Here is a 22,587-nt window from a genome sequence, read left to right as displayed (position 1 = left end):
CTGTTTCTGTTTTTGGCCTGAACATCCCCCATCAATTATGATGGAAATGAATTCAATCAATCAATCATATGACTTCACTAGGCACTCAAGGGTTAAATTACTTCTGTGACATGGCCTCGCAAGTTATGATACGTACCGTACACGTACCGCAAAGAAAGAATGTAGTACGTACCCGCACAACCCTGCTGCAGAAGTCCATGCAGATGGTCCCTTTAGATTCATTTTTCTTGTCATCCTTGTAAAACTCCAAGATGTGTGTCCCATCTACTTCCCTCCTGAGTGTCATAAACCTCCTCTTAAAGGACTGAAAAACAAGCCCAATGTCACAAAGCTTCATTCCACTAGTTTCCCTCAAACCTTAGTGGCAAGGCTGATAAAACTGTCTGTTCCAGACTCGGGTCCCTTCAGTATGTAGCCTTCTTTGATTACTTCAGAGTCTCCCTTCATCTCCTGCAAAGGTGCTATGATAAGCATCGAGAGGTTGAGGAACGTATCACGTACTAGGTCTTTCGTTTCACTTTCTGTGTCCACTTCATAGACTTGATCTTGCAAGTCAGTCGGTCTGGGAATTCTGTCAGACAAAACACGATTTAGCTGCGTTTTGTGAAAACCATTACTAACCTAAGAAGCTCCTTGTAGGTTCCCGAATAGGCACTGTACTTGTACACAACCACGTGCCAGTCGGCCGTGTAAGTCTTGATGCACTGACGCACAAAGAGAGGCAGGCACTCCAAGGAGATGTTGGGTGGAATGCTTGCCACTGTAGTTCGTATGGCACGAGGAATGACAGATTGCTGCACAGGGATACTTTTAGTTTTGTCACTCTCAACTAGGAAAAATTTGTGATTTGAGGTATTCTAAAGTCACCTATGTCATCACATAATTAATGCTATAGTCAAGCCTCCATTTTGCATGTTTCAGGAAGAAACCTTGAAGAGCATTTTTGTACTCGATTTATGAACAGGTTAAGTACAGTTGTCCAGGTCAATACCGGGTCAATAGAGGCTGACAAAGGGCAAAATAAGAAGACTTGGTTTACTTACCGTATTCCCCGCATCAGCCGGCATGCCACGTACAAGCAAGGGAGACCACCATGTCACAAAAACCCAAATTTAGCAGCATGCCGTAAAATTGGGGTAAGCTTCTTTGGTGACAAAGTAGAAAGCATGGCAAGGGGTTTGTTCCATACAGGATTATACCAACGAACAGCTGCCTGTGTCTAGTACTTGCCAGTATGTTGTTAGACATCTAGGTCAGAGGCCATACAAAAGGGTTGGGCAAATTTATCACCCTGTTACATGCCCCACTTTAGGGTTGACTGCCACCAATAAGAAGCAAGAGAGATGGACCGAACAGAGAACTGTGGTGACAGGATACCTGATATACCAGGAACATTGTGATGGATGAAGACAAGTCACACGCAAGACAGCATGGACACACTCGCACCCAAAGTTACTCAATCGCCTTCAAGCTCAACGGTTTGAGAAGACTGGAGGAAGCTGGAGGTAACATGGAGGTTAGTAAGCTGGGGCTACCACAAGGGCATTTGGTATTCTACGTCAGTGTGTGCAAGACTGGGTGAAATGTCAAGAGCAGTTAAAGGCTTGCACAACAGTCAGGGATATTTCCACTTACAAGTGAAGGAACCTGCCATCCAACGAAGAGAGGCAAAAGAAATAAGCCAAGTTCCCTTATATGGAGGAGGAACTCTCAGGGTATCCCCTCACGGTCCCTTATCTCAAGTGTGTTCCTGATATTTTGTGTACCACTAAACAAACAAACAAGCAAACAAACTGTCAGCCTGCATATCGCTCCAGCACAAAAATAGCTTTCCAGTTTCTTCAAGTAGGATGAAAGTACGAGCTCAGCAACTAGTGAAGCATGATGTTGAATCAGGGAATTTCCAAGCATTGAATGAGTCACTGGAACGATTTTTCAGGAGGCACGATATTGTGAACAGGACAGTGACAAGTGCTGTTGTTTTGCAACTTCTTCACCTTCCATAACTGCGGTGTTGACGGCGTACCAGTATCCTGCAAAGGAAATATGGACGAGATGCCTCTTTGGTTCAACATGTCACAAAGTCGGACATTCAATCTCAAAGGAGTGAAGCAAGTGCCGTGTAAAGCAACTGGAAAAGAGAAAGCTGAGTTACACGGTCATTCTAATGAAGATAACAGATGATACAAAGCTCAAGCCCATGATACTTTTCAAGGGATTGAAGAACGTGCCAAAGTCTGACTTTCCTAAGGAAGTTGCCGTCACTGTCGCTATGAGGGGAAGTATGGCATCAGAAATGATGAACACGTATAAACAAAAAGTGTGTAGTTTGCGGCAAGGAGCATTTTTCAAGCCCAAGACCATTCTTGCCAGCGAATGCGTCATGGCAAATATGGCTCGAATGACTCCGCAGCGGTGAGAGTTCACAGGAACAGGGAAACAACGAAGCGGTTCGAACCTGATGGTCACACTATGTTAAAGAAGCGTGGGACCAAGTTCCTCAAGATCGGATCAAAGAGTCCTTTTGTGAAGTACAGACTGGTTGGGCACCAGGATGAGGACCTCTTTCACAACAGCAGCCCTTGCGTGCACAATGATGAGATCTACACCGTACTTAGGGACAGATAATCCATCAGGACTCAGAAGACGAAGGGGAGTGAGTACCTATGATGAAGTATGTCTGGAAATAAAGTTTCATCTGCAGACACCAGTGTCAGTGTGCGTTTGTTTGTAGCCAGTCCTCGAATTCTCGACCGCCATTTATAATCCTGGACTCCCTCCAATAATATGGCATGCAGGCTAATGCAGGGAATAAAGTATGTACCAGAAAGTATAGTCCTCCATTTTGAGCATAGACGGGAAAAGTTGGCGGAATCGAAAGATTCGATTCGCCGTTTTGGGCACTAGGGTTCGGATTCCCGAATATCGAATCCCTGCCATGGACTCGAGGATTCGGTTGGCACATTCCCAGTGATTTGTATGTGTCCAAGCCCCATCTTTTTGTAATGAATCAACCTGCAGTTGCCAGTGGCGCCCTGTCTCGTTCACATCTCTTGCTGTGTTTCTGTCTCTGTTGTGCCACTCTCCCAAACATGAATATTTACCAGAGTTGTACACGTTACTCGGAAAAGGTAATTGATTACAATTACTGTTACTACTGCGCAAAAAGTAATTATTTACCGTTACAAATTACTTCATCAAAAATGTAATACGTTACCCATTAAAAATGTAACGCGTTACTTTTTCCGTTGCTTTTAAATTGTGGGCCATAGCAAAGCCAACAAGCCTGCAGTGAATGCAACTATGCAGCCCTTGTTGCAAATTCTAAAATGACACACCAACATATATGGTAAGTGAAATTCAGAAATACATTTGAAAGCAACATACAAAACACATACATGCGTTTATTACAGATTTGTTTGCTGAAAAGAGTTGCCATTGTTGAAAGAAGGTTAAAAATGTAATCCATTACTCAGTAATTGATTACAGAAAATTGTAATCAGATTACTTGGAAAATTACTTCCTCACAAAATTAATTGATTACGTTAAAAATTACCAAAAAATGTAACTGATTACTAGTAACACAATTATTAGTAACGCGTTACGTACAACTCTGATATTTACCAACTAGCCCAGTTTCTTGTTCTAACATTAAAGGGACAGTCGCATCTGTTCCAGTCGATTTCAAAACTATAGTGTCATTTAGTTCCTCGCTGGCCACTGACCACAGTATCGAAAATCCCACACAAAATAGTGGTCTAATTTCACTGTTATTCAACAGTGAATAAATGACAAGAGCAGATGCCGGATGTTGAGAGTATGCCAGAATTCTCTCTCTGGAAAAACGAGAAAATGTCATTCTGTAACCAACCAATGATGGCACACCTTTGAGAAAAGGAATGCCGCTGTCATGCGGGCGTCTCAGAGTTACGGGGCATCTCGCCTTTCCTCCTCTGCACGTTGCCCTCTCACTCCTCCACTTTCGGAGTGATGTCACGCCACTAGATTCTGCAGCCACAGAGGCAGTGCTGATCTTTAAAATTCGTTTAGTTAATATCTAAGCACTTTTCGGACGAAACAATTAGCCAGGTAGACTGTTGACCTGCACCGAACACAGTGGTAACGGTTTCATAGGTGGGTTTCCGGATGCAACATGTTAGTCAGGACACCCTGTGACACACACAATTGCACATTGAGAGGGTTTTAGAATACACTCACCGAGATGTCATCCATGGGAAAGAAGAGCATTTCACGTTGGGGGTCATTTTGAAGGATGGTGCGGTAATTGGTGATAAACTTTTCATAGTCAATCGGCTCCACCAGGTGAGGGCGCACCTGAAATACACTCCTCAATAGATTGTGGTGCATAAATAGGGTTTAGAAGGAATACTTTATTTGACATGTTGAATAAAGGTCGCCAGAACAGTCATCCTTGTGGAGGGGAACAGGGAAGAACAACTATCTATGCATGCTTCTTCACATAGACTCATTTATGCTATTTTACCAGCTGATTCCACAACTTAGTGAAATAAACAATGCCTTTTTTACGGGGAGTACAGATGTTGTGGCGACATTGTTAGTTTGACTAGTTGGAAGGTCCTCTCTAGACAATGAGCCACGTAAAAGGTGTCGCATAACACCTAACCTGAGAATTAAAGTATTCACTGCTGGTTCAGATCCTCATCAGTCCTTGAGGTTGTCCAGTCCAGTGGCATGTTGTTCACGTCTATCCTGTGTCTTTCGTTTTCATCATGACAACAGGGCGGTCATGTGGCGCGTTTTGTCTCCTGTGCTCAAAGTTGTGTCTCTACCTTGACACGGTCACGTCGTAACTGTATGGTCGTCGCAAGGGAGAGACACAAGAATTCGTCTTTTGGCGCCTGTTTAGTCATTGCAAGCAAACATGACGGATCTCCATGCTCTCTTTGCTGTCGTAGGAATAAGCGAGAGCACAGTATCCAGTGTATTTTGTGTACTTCGCGATACGTTCAGCAGTGCAGTGAAGAAAGTGTTTTTCCAAAAACGTCTCGCAAGGTTCCAAACTTTATGAGAGTACTATGTGTTCATTTAGTCTGTGCAACAGTTGTGTGAGCCAGCTATGTGCAGCATCTTGTGCAAAGAAAGGCGCAGTGATCAAATACCGCTTTTCAATACCCATTATGTACAACAAACTTGCATAATCCTACTGAGAATAGACATGGATGAGAACACAGGAGAGTTACCTAGTACAGGAGGCATTGTAAACACACCATGATACCTTAGTTAAATAAAGATAATAATAATGGTGTAGTGATGTAAGGTTTGTCTGCTAGTGTGGAGACATGTTGCACATGCCGCAGAGTAGAACTGCGAAAAACTGACAAAACGGCGTAGATGCAGGATAGCTTGTGGATCAACTCCATGATGTAAAAGCCTGAGTGTCTGAGCGCTGTGGATAATTTCAACCACGTGGGTTGTTTTTTTTTTACGCGCGCCGGGAATGTCTGACACACTGTGCTGGAAGCACTGTTTACCTCCCCCCCATTCTTAGTTTCAAATACGTCAAGTTGTAGACCTGAACACAGTTTTGCTATGGCTCTCAGTGCTCCATAGGGACGAAGCCAACGTGTTTCTCCTCGAACAAAGCACCACCTTGCGGAGCGCTCGTCGGGGGCAGTAGGAGAGCAAATCACATTGTACGTGGTTTCTTTGCATTGAGCTCATTGTGCAAACAGCTAAATAGTACCAAACAACGTGAACTGCTACATAGTTGGGTGCAATGTGATTGATAGAAACCTGTATTCTGCAAAATTTTACCGCATTCCGTGGAAAAGTTAGCAATAAAAAGCGAGTTGCTACGCGTGTCCAAATCGTTCACTACAGCGTATTTCTTCACATCATTTATATGTGATTAGCCAGCTATTTCATAGCTTTGGGAAATTGAACATTTCATTTGGAATGGGAAGTGTGACAAGCAGAGGCCCAAACCCTTTGCTCTTCCTCAATAAGCCCACACTGACCGCAGTATCAGCAACAGTTTCGAGACGTCTTTCATGCATATTCTTTGCATACTCCTTCTCATTCGGGTTTTTTTTTTCCTTTTTTGCTCAATAGAATATAAGTCCACATTCTTTTGACAGACTCTGTTTCTTGGACTAAGCATATACTCCCCTTCCTTATTGCCTGTTGCAAACGCATGATAGTGCATAACATAAAACGAGGAGTTACTCTTGGACACTGATTTGCGGCCTCTCAAATTCATCACCCCTCACACCTCCAGTCCTGGCAACAGTATTTGTAATAATCAAAAATGTATTTCTAGTAGGTTCATATCACCAAATAACATCACAGTTGCAAAATAGTTATTGTTTTGGTAACCTCCAACACTGAAAAAAGATTAGAAAAGTAAAATTCCCTTAACTGTGGAACTGACTGTCCAGAAATGTACGCTCTTGCTTTCAATAGGACATATCCATTCTTCAGGTAATATTGATGAGGGGCCTATTTTTATCAACGTGACTCAAAACTGGTTGATCCGATATGCTGCCTTTTGCTATCTTTTGTCTTTAGTAGACAGACCTTATAGGGTTGTTTACTAAAAGAAGGGTTCTGAGTAAGAAGAGTAAATATAAGTATGTAAATGGAAGAGAAATTCAGATTGACTAGTTGTATAGTGAACCAGCCTCAGGCTGGTAGTGGTAGGTGTGGAAGTACCCAAACAACCTTCTGAAGATACTTTCCAGGCTCACGATGCCAGCCCTCATGTGAATGCAGATATCGACTCGCAGTCACGTTTACCCATGATGATATTTTCAGGGTGGGTGACAGGGCTTTCAATAAGAGTACTAAACCAACAGCACCAACAACGGCTGAAACAATTGCACTGAGAACGTAACAAATGGGCAGATTTCATTTAAAAGAAAAATCGAGCAACAAAAGTTATTCAACACGTAAAGATTTTGTCAAGGGTCGATCAGAACTAGCCACAGTGATTGTTTTTTAAATTGCCTCCACCAAAATATTGTTCTCCGCCACGCAGTGGTGAGAATGCTGCTCCTGTTCTCCCACTTCTGACAGATTGGATGCCTTTGATGTAATAAGAGCACCGATAGACTACCCATCTCGCGCACTCATACACCACAAACCTGATTTCACCGCTTTGCGTCCTACAACTGACGATAGAGCTTTACAGTGTTGCCAACTCTAGGGAACTTCCCTAGATCTAGGGGTTTTAAGTCCACTTGGGGAAAAAAGAATACCTTCGAAATCTAGGGAATTTTACTGCTGTGACTCTTGTACGGAAAATTTCATGATATACAACTTTCTTTCAAGCAAAGGAAAAACACAACCACAGAAGGACTTGGGCTGATCGCTGATCTCATTCCGTACCATAATTTTCCCAAGCACTGACAGCAGGTACTTCAAGATCAGCACGTCCATGTGCTCCGCACATCCACTCTCGCACAGAGAACCACGGTTTTGTTTTCCTTTCTGCTTGCCGTCTCTTGCCAAGTCGCCCTTTGCATCTCATGTTTGTTTGTTTATGGGAGAGAAACTTATGAAATTTTGAGTGTACCATGAAATCGCGACGCAAATACAACTTTCTCACACAGTTACTCGTATTCTCCGACTTTCTTGTCACCACAGGACAGGGTTGCGCTTAGGTGATATCGTTTACTCGTATTTGTTCTCGACACCGCCGCCGGTAGTTCAATGAGTACATGCGCCGCCGCCAGACAAACTCGCAGTCTAGGGAAATGTGGGGAAATTTTTCGTCTAATCAGAGGGGAAAACATGAATGTAGGTAGGCAACACTGGAGCTACGGTGCAGGGAAAACAACCATGCATCAAAAACCCGTTGTTGGTAATCTGCCGTCTTTCGTCTCATCAGTGATGACCATGTCTCAAGACGACATGAAGCACCATGCAACCACTTTGCATCCCACAGGGTAGTCTGCTTTTCCTGTTGTTGTTGTTGTCGTTACACAACACAGTCTCAACTGAGACTTCGTGTTGTGTTTGTCCCTTCGTGTTCCCTAGTCTCGGAGTTTTACATTATGCATCAACTTCAACAGCTCGCTTGCTTCTTAGCCATCTTTTCATCAACAAAAGTTATTTTATAACAAACTGAAGAAGATGGAAAGCCCTTTCTTTTACAACGAGTTGCATTCAAACCGGAACACCGGGGGCTGCGTAATCTTGCTGGAAATTTGCATTGAAAATGCACTATGTAGTTTTCCCTCTAATTAGCCCAAATATTGAATTCATTAGAGACAAACTGTAGCATGCATTCTTTCGCTAAAAATCTGTCACTGTGGGCAGAAACTCCATTTCAATGTTAGAGCGTAGCAAAGTTAGAAAAAATAAGCTGGTGGCACAGGGCCGCTTCACTCAAGCCAGGTTGGCTTACAATTGGATATCCGATTGAGCTGGGTTTTGCGCTGTTTTGCTTCTATCTGTGCGCTAGGTCAAATGAATTTTTTTTCACAAAAATCAGAGAGGGAGACCGGCACCCGTTGGTCGATTAGAAATGAAACTGCCCTACTGTTAATTACTAATCTAGTGTTATTGCACCAACATGCTACACTGACTAGGTCGGCTTTGGGATAAGTAAATTGTGGTGTCATCAGCATACAAAATACATTTTGAGAGATAGGAAAGAAGTTAGATCATCTATGTAAATTATAAATAACAATGGACCTAAGATGGAACCCGGAGGAACACCTTGATTAGTTGTTGCAGGGGGAGATGCATGATTATTAATCTTTACTACCTGAGAACGATTCGAGAGGTAGCTCGATATTAACGCGATAGTGGGACCACAAATGTTGTAACTATTCAACTTGGACAGTAGGACGTAATGGTTAATGGTGTCACAGGCTTGGTTAAGGTTGATAAACCCAGCAGCAGTGATTAAGTTAAAGTCGATTGCCGATTTAACTTTGTCTGTGAATTCTAATACAGCACATTGAACTGAAGAGTTGCTTCTGAAGCCAAACTGGTTAGGAGTAAGTAAATTACATTTTTTTAGATACCTGCTGAGGTGCAGGACAAGAAGCTTCTCAAATTCTTTGCTAAAGAAGGGGAGAATAGCGATCGGACGATAGTTTCCAATGTTATGACGGTTACCCTTCTTGTAGACAGGTGTTATTATGGAATGTTTCAGCGCTGCTGGTAAACAGCCAGTTTTAAAGATAAGATTATAAATGAATGAAAGCACAGGAGCTAAAGTGTGTTTCACGAGCTTAATATTACGCATTAATTTACCTTCCCCAACCATGTACAAATGTCACTGGATTGGGATACATACATGCTTTAAAATTCATTGCAAGATTTTCAAATTATTTGTCACTTACTTAGAGCACAGCACTTTCTTGTGTTTTTTTTTTTTCATGTATGCGTAGAAACCTACATTCGAACCCTCCACTAAGCACCAAACATTTGCTGCCAACTGAAAAAGTATTTAAACACAAGAAGCTCAAAAGAGACATCCTCACCAGCTTGAGGAACTGACAAAACCTTTCCCAGAGTTTTGCATCACCCCAGTGCCATGAGAAGCTCCTGCCTGTCAACTTGTAATTCCACAGGGCCGAGTACTTGACCAAAACAATAGGGAAGTCCATGGACCACGAGCTCATCGGGAGCCAGTGCAGCACCTCGCGTTTATTTTGGTCACTTTTGTGGGTGCATTAAATGTGGGAGACTTCCATCTGGAAGGTTAACGTCAACATTTACGTTGGACCAAGAAAACACTCAGGCACAGAACCATGGGGGAACTTGCCAAAATGCATGGCAGAAACAGACGCAATCATATTTTCCATCTAGGTAATCACCAACTTCTCCCGGGAGGCCCTCACAAAGGCGCCAATAAAAAGGATCATGTCATTCCTCGTTATGAAATGGAATCTAACTACCATTGGGACTTAGTGACAGGTTGCTTTTTCATGGAAAGTAACTTGCAACTGAAACTGGTTACTACTTTTGTCAAGAACAGCTGCAAAGTGTAATTAACTTACTTGGACTGTGACGTACTTTTTCCATGAATCAGTTTCTAACAACAGCCATTTACATACCACTCGTATAAATAGTTGTTATCGTATTAATGTTCAATTACTAATTCACTTAATCTGTTTTCTACTATCGCTCTGTGAGCTGGGTTTAGCAACCTCCTTTTGTTGCTCTGCACGAAGGCGCTCAAAAAGTCGTCCAGTGCTATGCTCTGGAGGCTCCAAACAGCATGATGTTCGGCTATTTTTTTCTGATGGGCTAGGTCTTCAATGTCCCTGTCATATATCATGAACTTGAGTAAATTCGGAACTCGCTTCTTGCACAAGAACTGTCCATTCAAGAAACATGTGATATGCAGCAGCCAAGGTAACTCTATAGCACACACGTTCACACAGTTCAACAAAGGAAGTGACAACGACAAAATGTACCAGTAGGACATTCCTCTAGATGTGGTAGTACTAAGCACTTAGCTCAAAAGAGTTCCTTTGCAAAGGTGAAATGCAGTGGAAAGGTAGGCCACACAAAGACAGTTTGTTGGCACAAAAAGCAGTACCCTCGACTCATGTAAAATACAGTAGTGCTGGTCCAGAAGCTCCTAAACTGTTTACTGCTGAAACGAAAAAAAATAAAAATAAAAAGTATCCTCCCAATTTTCTTGTATGTTCAAGTGGACACATTCATCATCATTGCAGCATTTACAGAATGCTTATATTGCGCTGGCCACATCCATTTTTTAGGTAGCAATACAGCTAATTTATGAAATTTTGCATATTTCACAAAATTGTTTTTCAATTTTCTTTTATATACAGAGAATTTTTTTGTTCAAGTGTTCACCAAATGACTAGCTAAATGTCTACCAAATTTTATGTCCGTATGTGCAGGCAGTGACTCAGAAAAAAAATAGCAAACCTACAGTGAAAATGTGGATATCTAGGTCTATGGCACAGTACAAAAGACGCATCAGCATGAGAATTTATTTATACAGAATGAAAGAGCAATCCTTTGACGGTTACAGACTACCTTTAGCTGTTTCCCAATAAGACGCCTTCAAAGGCACCTGACTTTTAGATAAATCCCACATGTTTAGCACCACCTAAGACGAAATTTCCTCCAAATTTGGTGAAAACATGGGAGAACTGATGTTCTGAGGCTGGAACAACATAGAAAGGACAATTGCATACAAAGCCTTAATTTGCCTAATTGCCTTTTGTGAGTATTGGTTTTTAAAAAAATTGAACAAGATCTGTGGTGGTCAAGCCACGCAATTGGATCGCTTCATGTGGAATGACCCTGCTGTCCTCACAAGGGAGGTAGAAAAGGGTGGAATTGAAAGAAGTTGGGTAGAAGGGTGGAAGGGTCGAATACGTGTCGCGAAACTTGACACCTGCAGAGCAAAACTATTCACAAATTCACTACCTCTTGGTCTAATTTTGGGCATAAAGCGGTTCCATAAGTGTATCTTTTCAGACGACCTTTCACCCTTATGACAGATCACTGTCCCCTCACAACCTTACTTGGCATAAAGCATCAGTAATTGCTGCAGCATGTGTTGAGAGGTAGAGCCTGCTATTGGTTGAATATGACTACAAGAAATGTGGTGACATTGGAGACTCGAATGCTGTGTGCAGATTGCTGCTACTCAAGTGAGTTGTAGAAGAACACAAACTCAACTACTTTTCACCAGTCCAAAATGCACTACTGACGAACAAGAACCTTCAAGAAGCAACTAGGAAAGACCTAGTGTTGCTAAAAGCAATTGAGTTTACCAAAAGAGGGTGATCGAATGATGTACATGACTCAGAATTGCAAGCCTATTTCCAAGGAAGAGATGTGCGATCAATGGATAAAGATTGTCTAGTGTGGGGAACACTTCAAGTTCCAAGTTCTACAGTTACTACATGGAGAACATCCAGGCATTTCGAGGATGAAATCCCTGGTCAGGCAATGCATGTGGTGGGGCCTGGACTTCATTCCATATTAGAACAGTGTCGTAAAACTGTGAGAGATATCTCAAACAGTCAGGAATTAAGTAAAAAATGCTCCACTGCATGTGTGGCCTTTGTGTTTTCAAAAGAGTCTACTTGGATCTTGCTATCAAGGATAATGAATATTTCCTTGTTATAGTCGACAGCTACTCTAAGTGGGTAGAGGTGTTTCCTATGATGTCAACAACATTCTTGAAGTACGATTGATAAGTTGCCAGTATGTTCGCAGGGTTTGGTTGGCCTGAGAAAGCAGCTACAAACAATGGTCTGCAGTTTGTCAGCCAGGAGTTTAAAGGAGTACAGAGGGCCACCCAAAAAAATTTCAGATTAAGACATCTGATGAAAGTGTGTGTGTCATTATACCAAATAGTGCGAAAGGTTTTGATGTCTGCAATTTGTTTCCCAGAAAAAAAGTCACATAAACATAGCTCCGTGCGTCCACCCTTAACTCTCCACTCCAGCTATAACGAGGATGAGGAGGTATGATGCCACGTAACCGATGACGGTATAAGGAGAACTCGTTCTGGTTCGCCGGTCAGTGGGGTCAGCACCTTGTCCCTTTGCCGCCGTAAACCTGTTTTGCTAGTTCTCCCGGAGAATTGGGGATAGAAGGAGCGGCCGAAGCATTACCGAGCAAGGAGAAAGGCTTTATCCGAACCCCGAACAGCGGAGCAGCACACAACATTTCTCTAGGCCAATCAGCGAGCGTTCTCCTTATAGCGTCAGCGCGAGGTTCAGGGCAGGTCACAGGCTGGTACTGCTCTTCACCACCGTTGCGCACGGTCGCTTTTTGTGGTGATTTTAAATTCAATTTCCGCGATAATTATGACTCTGTGGTGTAAATTACTTCGCATGGTGCATCTTACTGGCCTACTTAACAGTTTTATAGGAAGAAAACTGGGTGTTAAAAATGACTTCTGTGCTACTTTAAGGCTTTAATACAACTATTGCTAAGAAGGATTTATTTTATTACTTCGTTTCGACAGGTGTCTAGCCAATGATAATGCGTAACCTATAAGATCTCTTTCAGCACATAGGCTATTTAGTTGAACAGAGTTGACACAGCACAGAGGCCAAAAATAGCCAAAACTGTTTTGCACAATGTGCACAATTTTACTTGGGAGTTTTCGGACCTGATCACAAATATATCTTCATTGTTATTCCAAGCTTTTCACATTCAGCATTTAAGACCATCCAAACTAATGATACTTTGTGGCTTTACGTGCCCAGAGAGCTATGATCAGACCATCAAAACTAAACATCAAATGCTTCCCACACACAGCAGAGATGACATTTATTGGAATGTGGTGCAGTAGAAGCGACCCAATATTACATTACGACAATGAGACTACTTGTGGAAAAGCTGCCACCACCAGACAGTAAGAAAAAGCTATTATTGACTTATTAAAAAGGTGGAGCGACAATCAGGATATAAGCGGAACTGAAGCAAAATAAAGATTATTAGTTCGTCGGTCAATGCTATGTGTTTCGTCGTTTATTTTAGATCCCCGGCACTGGGGGTTTTAGCGCTTTCAATTATGGACTACCTAGCCGCCCAATTTTTAACCCTTTTTGATATACTATTATTAACACTTTATGCAATCAACTACCTGGCGCCCCTGCCACAAATTATGTGGCAACCGATTAAATACGATAGCTTTCATTCTGAATGTCCGGGCTTCATGGTCCTTCCACCTTTAGAACCAGGTTAACCTGGAGTGTTCCTGTGACCCCTGTGACACATTTTCATCTGCAGGAAAATGGTGTCCAAATACACCACACAGATATGTTTTTACGCTTATTCCTTTGTTCGCCAACCACCGTTACCAGATGAAATGGCAAAGCGGTATGTCTTTGTAATCAACGTCTGAACAGCTCATGTGTAGTACGTCATTGACGCAACACAACGTGGTTGCTCTTGATTTCGCCTCAACCACCCATCTTGGAAGTTGACAGAGACCGCTAAAACACACAATAGGGCTTTAAAGTACAGAACTGTAAACTACGAGTTACTAGTATCACTTCCCAAATGCGATTACGCCATCCCGTGCGATATCGTACGCCGTAGGAGTGTACTTCTTCACGCACAACAAAGATGCTGTACTGCGACTATTTTTACCATCTATAAACGTGACGTTTATTTTAAGCAAACACGTGATTGAAGGGTAAGCCTAACATTTTAATTTAATACTGTGTAAGTACAAATTCCTCAAGACTTACCAGGACAGTGCTTTCCCTGACAGCCTGCGATACGGTTTCACGAGCCTGGGCAGCCGTTCCCGGCTTGCTGAGAGCACGCGTAAACTTCCTTTCTGCCATTTATAACATGACATTCAACAGAAACTCAAAATCTACATCAACCGGTGAAAACAAAAACGACCCCATGTAACGATGTAGTGTAACCGATGTCCTATGAAAACAAAAACGTAGTAAACAACAAAAAAAAAAAAAATGGAAGCCCACCGCCGCTAGCGCCATCTAAAAACGTCATTATACACAGGGGTGGCATCCAATGCATTGCTCCGTAGACTAAAGCGTGCTGGGGGAACGCAATGCACCCTGGACAGGTCCTGGTCGAACGTCACAGCAAACGTCAAGGCGCACGTGACCTTAAAGATGGCGGCGCCCGTGATTGGGGGCCAAACCGTTTGTAAACAATACGGTTGTTCTTTCTGGACGACGTTTTGGATGTTTTTCGATCACGGTAATTATTTTTATCCCTTAATCTCGCAGTAAAACGCAAAGTTTTACACATAAAGCCTCGTATTGTTGACAACTTCCAACGATGTGATGACGACCGCGCGTTAAGACTTACCGAGCCGATGTGATGTACTTAAACTAAGGTGAAATGGGCTACCATGTTGTGGAAGAAGCACCGCATAGTTTACGCTGGCAAAATACGGTAATCTCTTGGTGTTATGACGGTGAAAATATGTCGGTAAGCGGCAAACCGACATGTAAACAAAGTCACATGATCCCAAATTGACGTTTTCTATGACGTGCGACCAGGACAAGATGGCAGTTTCGCCAAAAGCACCCGCTTGAGGGTAGTTACAACAATGGCGGGTTTGTGTCACCCCTGTGTCATTATAAGCAGGTCCCCCATGATGATGATGATGATGGCGGCTGCCCCAACTTCGACGCGTCGCCAGGGTTGCCAGATTTGGCTAGAAATAGCCAAATTTGGCTAATATTGCTCGCATTTGGCGGGTAAAAATCGGGTTTGGCTATTTGGCTAGTTTTGGGCTATTTTCTGAATTTTGACCGTGATTCCGTTTAGAAACGATGAAAATGTGAAACAAGAGAAAAATCCATTGTTTCATACGTTCCTTGAATCCACGGCTGCGTCAGTGCGTTCCCCTTGACATTGAAAGCTCGCGTTTATGCGACAAAGTTTCGCTTTGCTGAATGCTGATGCAATGCTCCCACCTGCAGGATGAGGAAAAACTGGGTGTGATGGAAAGATCCACCTTGTCGCCTGTGTCAAAATTGTGTTGAGACAACTTCGATTGAACTTAGAAGTACTGGAATCTCTACAGCTGCTACAATGCAACAATCTTGAGAAAACATATTTTCTATCTTATATATCTATCTATATGCGGAAAATTATAATTTTCCGCATTTCGCGGATCGTTTCGCAACCTGATTCCTGGCGACTCAGTCTCTGATATCGAATCTGAGTTCTCGCTGCTGCAGATTGTTATAAGGACGCACGGGATGAGAACACGCCCAAGTTCTGGATAAAACTGCGACGCATGGAAAACAGCATTGGGAAAAAGATGTTCCCGAATCTGTCGGGGTTCGCTATCGGCCTGCTCAGCGTCCCGATCTCCAATGCTGTCGTAGAAAGAGTATTTAGTCAGGTTACTGTTATGAAAACAGACCTGAGGAACCGTTTGTCTTTGACCACCCTCGAGACCCTCCTGTGGCTGTGCCGATTTCAAGCCGTCAGACAACCTCCTAAAGAAGTTCACGAGCGACGTGCTTTATGGAGAAAGTCAATGGGAAGAAACTGCGGACGAGGATCCTGAAGACCCGGGAAACAACTCCGACGAATGTCCTTAGCAGTCTACAATTGACTGGAGCTTGAATTTTTCATATTTTCCTTCGTTCTAATCGCATCATTTCACGAATAATAAATGCCTGTCATTCATTCAATGCACGGCTGTCGTTTCTGCGTCAGCAGTCAAACCGAAACGGATAACAAGGAAGGACAAGGAGCGCCTCCCGCAGCATGTGTAGCATGCACAAACACGTCGGGCGCTTTTGGCTATTTTTTTGGCTAGAAGGTACTGGCGTACTGGCTATATTTTGGCTACAGGTGGCCGGAAAACGGGCTATACAAGGCCTTCGCCATCTGGCAACCCTGCGCGTCGCAGCAAGTTGGTTTTCTCTTCAGTAACCGTCGCAAGGATGGTGATGGTGTATCTCCTGTGCAGTATTTACGTGTGTTTCAGTGCGCTTTGTAAGACAATGCGATGACAATGGTTCCTGTGCAACACATTGTCGATTTCCCGGAAGCGTTTTGACGCCAAGAAGACGTAAACGGCGTAGAGGCAAGACCGCACTGTGAAACGCCAATCGGACTGCACGTCGCGAATGTTTGCAGGTATGAGTGATGACCGTGATGTTTTGATTACTATTAATTAGATGTTTCATTTTAGAAACTTCGGAGGAACTTGAAGAGAAACAGGATAAGAAGATTCCGAACGTACGGTGAAGAGGAATGGGGTGTATGTCGCGACCTGCATAGAAAACAGGAGTGTCGTGTCATCTTCTCTAAGAAAATACAAGATGTGAGGTGGCCAACGAACGAAAGCTCCCTGTGGTCCGTGAGTGCATCGCACAGTCAGGCATATGCTTTGTCTAGACACAGTGAGTGATCAGACTTATACTGCGTGGGATGTAAATGTAGAGATGTATTGATTATTTCTTTCTGCTCAGTGTATGCTTTTAGCAGAATAAACGGTAATTACTTGAGCTATATTGTGAGGGTTTTCCTTCCCCCCCCTCCTCCTCACTCATGCCGCACTTCCCCTGGACTCCAACAGAGGTCGCCCCCTTGCTTACGCAAAAGCTGTGGCATGCGCTCGCCGCGTCTGAATGACCAGAGACTCCCTTGCCACTAGTCAGTAGTCGTCGCTCGCCATGCTTACTTGACGGTTCTGTTGCTAGTTGTCTGTATCGCTTTCGCCATTAAACGGGTAGTTCGCTGCCCTCATTGTTCTCCCCAAGCCCTGCCTCATGCCTCTCCAGCCCTGGCATCCCCACATTTGGCGCAGTCGACATCAACCCATTGCCTACCCCGCTCGTACCACAATGCCGCCCAGCCTCGCTTTGTTCGCTTGTCACCCCGGTTCTCGGACCTTCTCCCAGGCCGCGCCATCTTTGCCTTCTTCCTCGGCTTCGCCGTCTTGGCCTTGAGCCGCCATATTGTCACGCGGCTTTCGCTCGCTGATTCCACCATGCCGGGTATCAATTGGCGGGAATTGGACGCCGCTACGATGGCAGGCCTCAGCCCACTTCTAATTCGGGATGAACTCTCACGTCGCGATCTTGACACAACCGGCTCGGACGCAGAACTCGTCCAGCGTCTCCAAGCCTGCCTTGACGCAGAACGTTCCACAGCATCCACAACACGGGAAACGCTCCAAGATATCCCTCAAGCTCCTGTGCCTTTTGACCCCCGAATTTTACAACAGCTTACAGCATCCATCAACACACTGACACATATCCTGCAACAAGCCCAACAACCCCCGCAATCTCTACCAATGACTATGAGTGTGCCTTCAGAGATAGCTACGTCAACTCTTCCTATGTCTCCTCCATTGTGTGAAACCATGCTCCACTCAAGCAACACATCCCAAGCGTCGACAGCGGACCACGGAGTCAGCGCCATTCCATCGCAACTGCCCCAAACCGCACCTCAGTCTGCTTTGCCTCCTGTACTTCAGCCTTACCAGATGTCTTACGTTCCTCAAATAAACGTCACCACCATGCCCGACATTTCGTCTAGCATACCTGCCTTTGAGGACGGCAAGAAACAAAAAGCACGTCTATGGATTGAGGATCTTCAACGAACGCAACAACTGGCATCATGGTCACCAGACACTACACGCTTAATCGCGGCCAGTAAACTGCGCGGCACAGCCAAGAACTGGCATCTGACTTCGGGTCGTGAGTACCCCACGTGGGACTCATGGAAGACTGCCTTCCTCGACACATTCGCACAGGAAACGTCACTGATCCAGTGGCAGCAGCAGGTTATGGCTACCGTGCAACACAGCTCCCAGTCCCTGCGTGACTACGCCTACGGAAAGCTCCGTGCTATCAACAAATGCCCTGCTCCCCTCACAGATGCTCAAAAAGTGGAGTACCTACTGCAGGGTATATCAACCCAGTCCACTGCTACAAGCATCGCCGCACAGCGTCCAGCGTCAGTGGCAGCGTTTCTTGAGATGTGCAATGACATAGATCGCACACTCCAGCATTTGCAACAGCCAACCTCTGTGCCCCCACGTCACAGTCAGGAGGAATACAAACGCCATCAAAGTCGTCCAAGTGCATCGTTGGGACCCCCCAACACTGGACCACCTAAACACCAACTTGCAAGTCCTAATACTGCAAATCTCAAGTCTTATCCAGAAGGTCCTCCGCGCCCCCATGCTCTACAACAGCGTGTTCGAATTGCGGACTTAGCCCCGGAACAAAAAGAAGTCCGGTACGAAGCTCTGTCTCAGCGCTACGGTGCACCAGCATTCCGCCCTGGTGACCCACTAAGCGAAGCTGTCTGCTTCTCGTGTCGTGAGAAAGGCCACCTCTCCTCCAAGTGCCCTACAAAGCAAGGCCGACAAAATCACGGTTCCTCATCATCAAAGACTGCAACACAGACTACTGCCATACCAGCACCGCCAGTGCCTCACGCTCTACATACCACCACATCAGAAACTTTTGACGGGTCTCAACTGGAGTGCTCATTTTTTAGAGCTACTATCGCCAGTATCGGACCATGCGACGCATTTCCTGACTCTGGGTCAAAAATGACCATTATTCACCAGTCCCTCGTGACCAGCACACAGCTACTTCCTTGGACCCAGCCACCACTGGGAGTAGTCGGTGGATCGACCGTTCTACCAGAAGGAACGATCTGTCTGAAGATTACAATTGGACCTATTTCTGGAGTCGTAGAGGCTGTTGTCCTCCACAATAACGTGTTTCCCTTGATTTTGGGTGAGGACTGGTTCCGCGTAACAGGCACCCGCCTTGTCTTTGAGCCACCTAACCCAGCAGAAGTACACCACCCTGCTTCAGGTTCAGTAGTACAAGCACATCTCAAACTCTATCCTCGTTCATCTTGCGCAGTTGTTCTTCACCAGTCGTCCCTAGCGCAAGGCACAGCACCAGAAGCCCAACCTACTCTGGGTCTTCAGGAGTCGTCGCTACCAGATACAAAACCTCCATGGGAGCCCCTTTGCAAAAGCACGGCACCATCACACTGCACTCGTTCTGCACCTGATGAAACCGTTACAATACCTGTTCACGACGACTTGCCACCAGCAGCTGTGGGCAAGGAACTGTCGCAGGCACAACAGTCGGAGCTCGCCTCAGTCTTGTCAACTCACCACAGTGTTTTTGCTCGTAATGAAGATGACATCGGTCATCTAAAAGGACTTGAGCATCACATCGAATTACTACCCAACGCAGTGCCATACAGCAGGAGTCCATATCGATACTCCCCAGATGACCGTCGGTTTTTGGATGAGCAAACGGATAAACTTCTAAAGCAAGACATCCTCCTTCCAGCTACAGGGCCATGGGCTTTCCCGGCTATCGTCGTCACCAGAGGACAAAAGAAACGACTTTGCGTCAACTACATACCCTTAAACAAACTTACAATCACAGCCGTGCACCCACTGCCGCATGCAGACGACATCATTCACGATGTAGCAGGAGCATCCTACTTTGCCTGTCTCGATTTAAAGTTTGCCTACTGGCAAGTCAGCCTTCGACCAGAGGACTATGCTAAGACTGCCTTTATCACACACAGTGGCACTTACATGTGGACACGTATGCCTTTTGGCCTCAAGAATGCCCCATCTACCTTTCAACGTGCCATGCAACTTGTGTTCAGCAACTTCAAAGCCCCACAAAAGTCAGGAATTCGTATCTATTTAGATGACATTCTGGTTTTCGCATCATCTTTTCCTGACTTCGTCGAAGTGCTCCAATTGGTGCTCCACCGCTTGGAACACCATGGACTGAAAGTTTCACTTGATAAGTGTCGTTACGGGCTATCTCGAATCCGTTTTCTAGGATTCATCCTCTGCAGCGACGGGAAACTCCCCGATCCAACCAAAGTGACCGCCATGTTAAACATCCCAAGACCAACAACACGGAAGCAAGTTCTCTCCTGGGTACAAACTGCAAATTTCTACCGCCGCTTTATCAAAAACTTCTCAAGGATTGCCACCCCACTGTATGCCCTCGTCAAAGCCCCCGAGTGGTATTGGAACACTACGTGTGAACAAGCTTTTCAGACTGTACGCAAAGCCCTTACTGAAGCGCCACTTCTGGGACATTTTCTTGAGGAAGTTCCAACTACTGTAACTACAGATGCATCCGCATCAGCTGTCGGTGCAGTGCTTACTCAACTTCAGAATGGCCATGACACAGTCATCGAGTATGCTAGCCGCAAGCTTACGCCTGACGAACAAAAACTGCACAGTAATGTTTGGGAATGTATCGCCGTCCATTGGGCCATTACGTTAAGGTTCCGCCACTACCTTTTAGGCCGAAAGTTTCGTCTCATTACCGACAATTGGACTGTTGTTTGCCTTACCACCAACGTTCGCCCGTCACGTCGCTTCACAGGCATGCTTATGGACTTAATTGAATTTGACTTTAGCGTGGAACATCGCCCAGGTCGCCAAGATGTTGTCGCCGATCACCTTTCTCGCCTGTCACTTGCCATCACAGCACATAACAGTTCACTCGCTGAACTGCAACGAGAGGATCCCCAGTGCGCAGCCGCCCGGCTAACAATGCAAGACAACCCATCGTGCAGCGACTTCTTGGACATCGATGGAATTCTCTACAAACAGTCGGACTCTGGGCACCCAACCTTGGTCGTCCCCGCAAAAATGCGATCAGCCATCCTCCATACTATGCATGATTGTGCAGGCCACATGGGTTCAGAACGCACACTACGCAAGCTTCACGACCGTTACTGGTGGCCCGGACTAACGGCATCAGTACAGAACTATGTTACATCGTGCCAAACCTGCCAGCTCTACAATCGTCCTACCTCAAAGAATGTTGGCTTTATGGGACACATGCCAGTCTCTGAAATCCCATTTTCAATCATCGCATTTGACCACATAATGATGCCACCAACAGGGAGTGCCCGCTACATCTTTAACGTGATTGACTTCACAACACGCTTCATCATCCCTGCCGCAGTACGTTCTACAAACACCGCGGACGTAATAGCCCATCTGCATTCAATATTCTACCGTTTTGGTGCCCCAGACCATTGTCTCTCCGACCACGGAGCAGCTTTCGAGTCTGCCCAGTTTGTGCGTTTCATGCGCCTTCACGGAGTGCAAGTACACTACTCCACTGCCTACCGAGCGGAAGGAAACGGAATGATAGAGCGCAGCAACGGCTCACTCGTCACAGTCCTACGGAAAATCAGTCCACAAAACCAACCACCCTGGGATTCCAAGTTAGCAGAAGCTACATTCGCCGTAAATACAGCGTACAACGCCAGCACTGGCTTCAGCCCGTTTGAACTTCTCTTCGGATACTTGCCAAAACTCCCCGAAGAACGACATCGCCCCCCAAGTGCTTCGTCGCTCGCAGAACGGCTACTAGATGTTCAAACTGCACGCGTAGAGGCTCTCACAAACTCTGAAACTGCTCAGCATCGTAGAAAAAAGCTATATGATCGAACCCATCGTCAACACTCCTTCCAAGTGGGTGACTTCGTTTGGATTCGCCGCCAACAGCCAGTTCTGCAAGGCCTCGAGAAACTCTCCCCTCGCTTTAAAGGCGTTTACCGCCTAACGGAACAACTCACTCCATCGACGTTTCAGGCTATGCCAGTTACGGGACAGTCCATAAGACAAACCAAACAACCACGCACGGTGCATGTCTCCCAGTTAAAGAAATACGTGCCCCCTCTTTCAGCGCAAATCGACGAAGACCGTTTGTCATCGCAGCCTGCCAGTGACCTGACCGACACTTCGGACTACTCCGCATCACTGCCAGTGACGCAAGTAAATTCAGCGTCTCAACCAACAACAGAACAGCCTTCTCAACGTCCAAATAGACAGCGCAAACCGCCGTCCTATCTAAGTGACTATGAACTCGAACTGTGAAACGTTTTTGGTCCACTAAGTAACATTTTTTTCTTGTTTGTGCACTGTCATGTTGCTTATAGCTTATTTTAGTTTGTATTGTGACATATTGTTGTCAATGTTTAACTTCTTCAAATGGGACTTTGGTCTTCAGGAAGGGGTGGGATGTGAGGGTTTTCCTTCCCCCTCCTCCTCACTCATGCCACACTTCCCCTGGACTCCAACAGAGGTCGCCCCCTTGCTTACGCAAAAGCTGT

General features: G+C 45.1%; 1 protein-coding gene and 1 long non-coding RNA gene across 7 annotated transcripts in view; one reads left to right on the top strand and one right to left on the bottom strand.

Annotated features, from left to right (window-relative positions):
• Window positions 1–14,434, bottom strand: part of LOC135367473 (dedicator of cytokinesis protein 9-like) — an 83,408-nt gene extending 68,974 nt beyond the window's left edge. For 4 of the 6 annotated variants that reach the window (XM_064600776.1, XM_064600777.1, XM_064600780.1 and 1 more), the window contains exons 1-5: window positions 14,193–14,434; window positions 4,219–4,335; window positions 622–794; window positions 358–571; window positions 173–304 (exon numbers count right to left, since the gene is read on the bottom strand). In XM_064600776.1, the coding sequence (XP_064456846.1) occupies window positions 173–304; window positions 358–571; window positions 622–794; window positions 4,219–4,335; window positions 14,193–14,291 (735 nt within the window). In that variant the 5' untranslated portion in view covers window positions 14,292–14,434. The remainder of the gene's footprint in view (window positions 1–172; window positions 305–357; window positions 572–621; window positions 795–4,218; window positions 4,336–14,192) is intronic. The other 2 variants (XM_064600778.1, XM_064600781.1) reach the window with 1 other exon arrangement.
• A 1,130-nt stretch (window positions 14,435–15,564) lies between these two features.
• LOC135366305 (uncharacterized) lies at window positions 15,565–16,952 on the top strand. The gene is made up of 2 exons (XR_010414135.1): window positions 15,565–16,581; window positions 16,637–16,952. It is a non-coding gene; the product is annotated as an uncharacterized LOC135366305 (long non-coding RNA).
• The last annotated feature ends 5,635 nt before the right edge of the window (window positions 16,953–22,587 follow it).

This window comes from Ornithodoros turicata, chromosome 8 (genome assembly GCF_037126465.1).
Source record: "Ornithodoros turicata isolate Travis chromosome 8, ASM3712646v1, whole genome shotgun sequence".
NCBI lineage: Eukaryota > Metazoa > Arthropoda > Arachnida > Ixodida > Argasidae > Ornithodoros > Ornithodoros turicata.
Note: the sequence above shows the minus strand (reverse complement) of the source record. Positions and strands in the feature narration are given on the sequence as shown.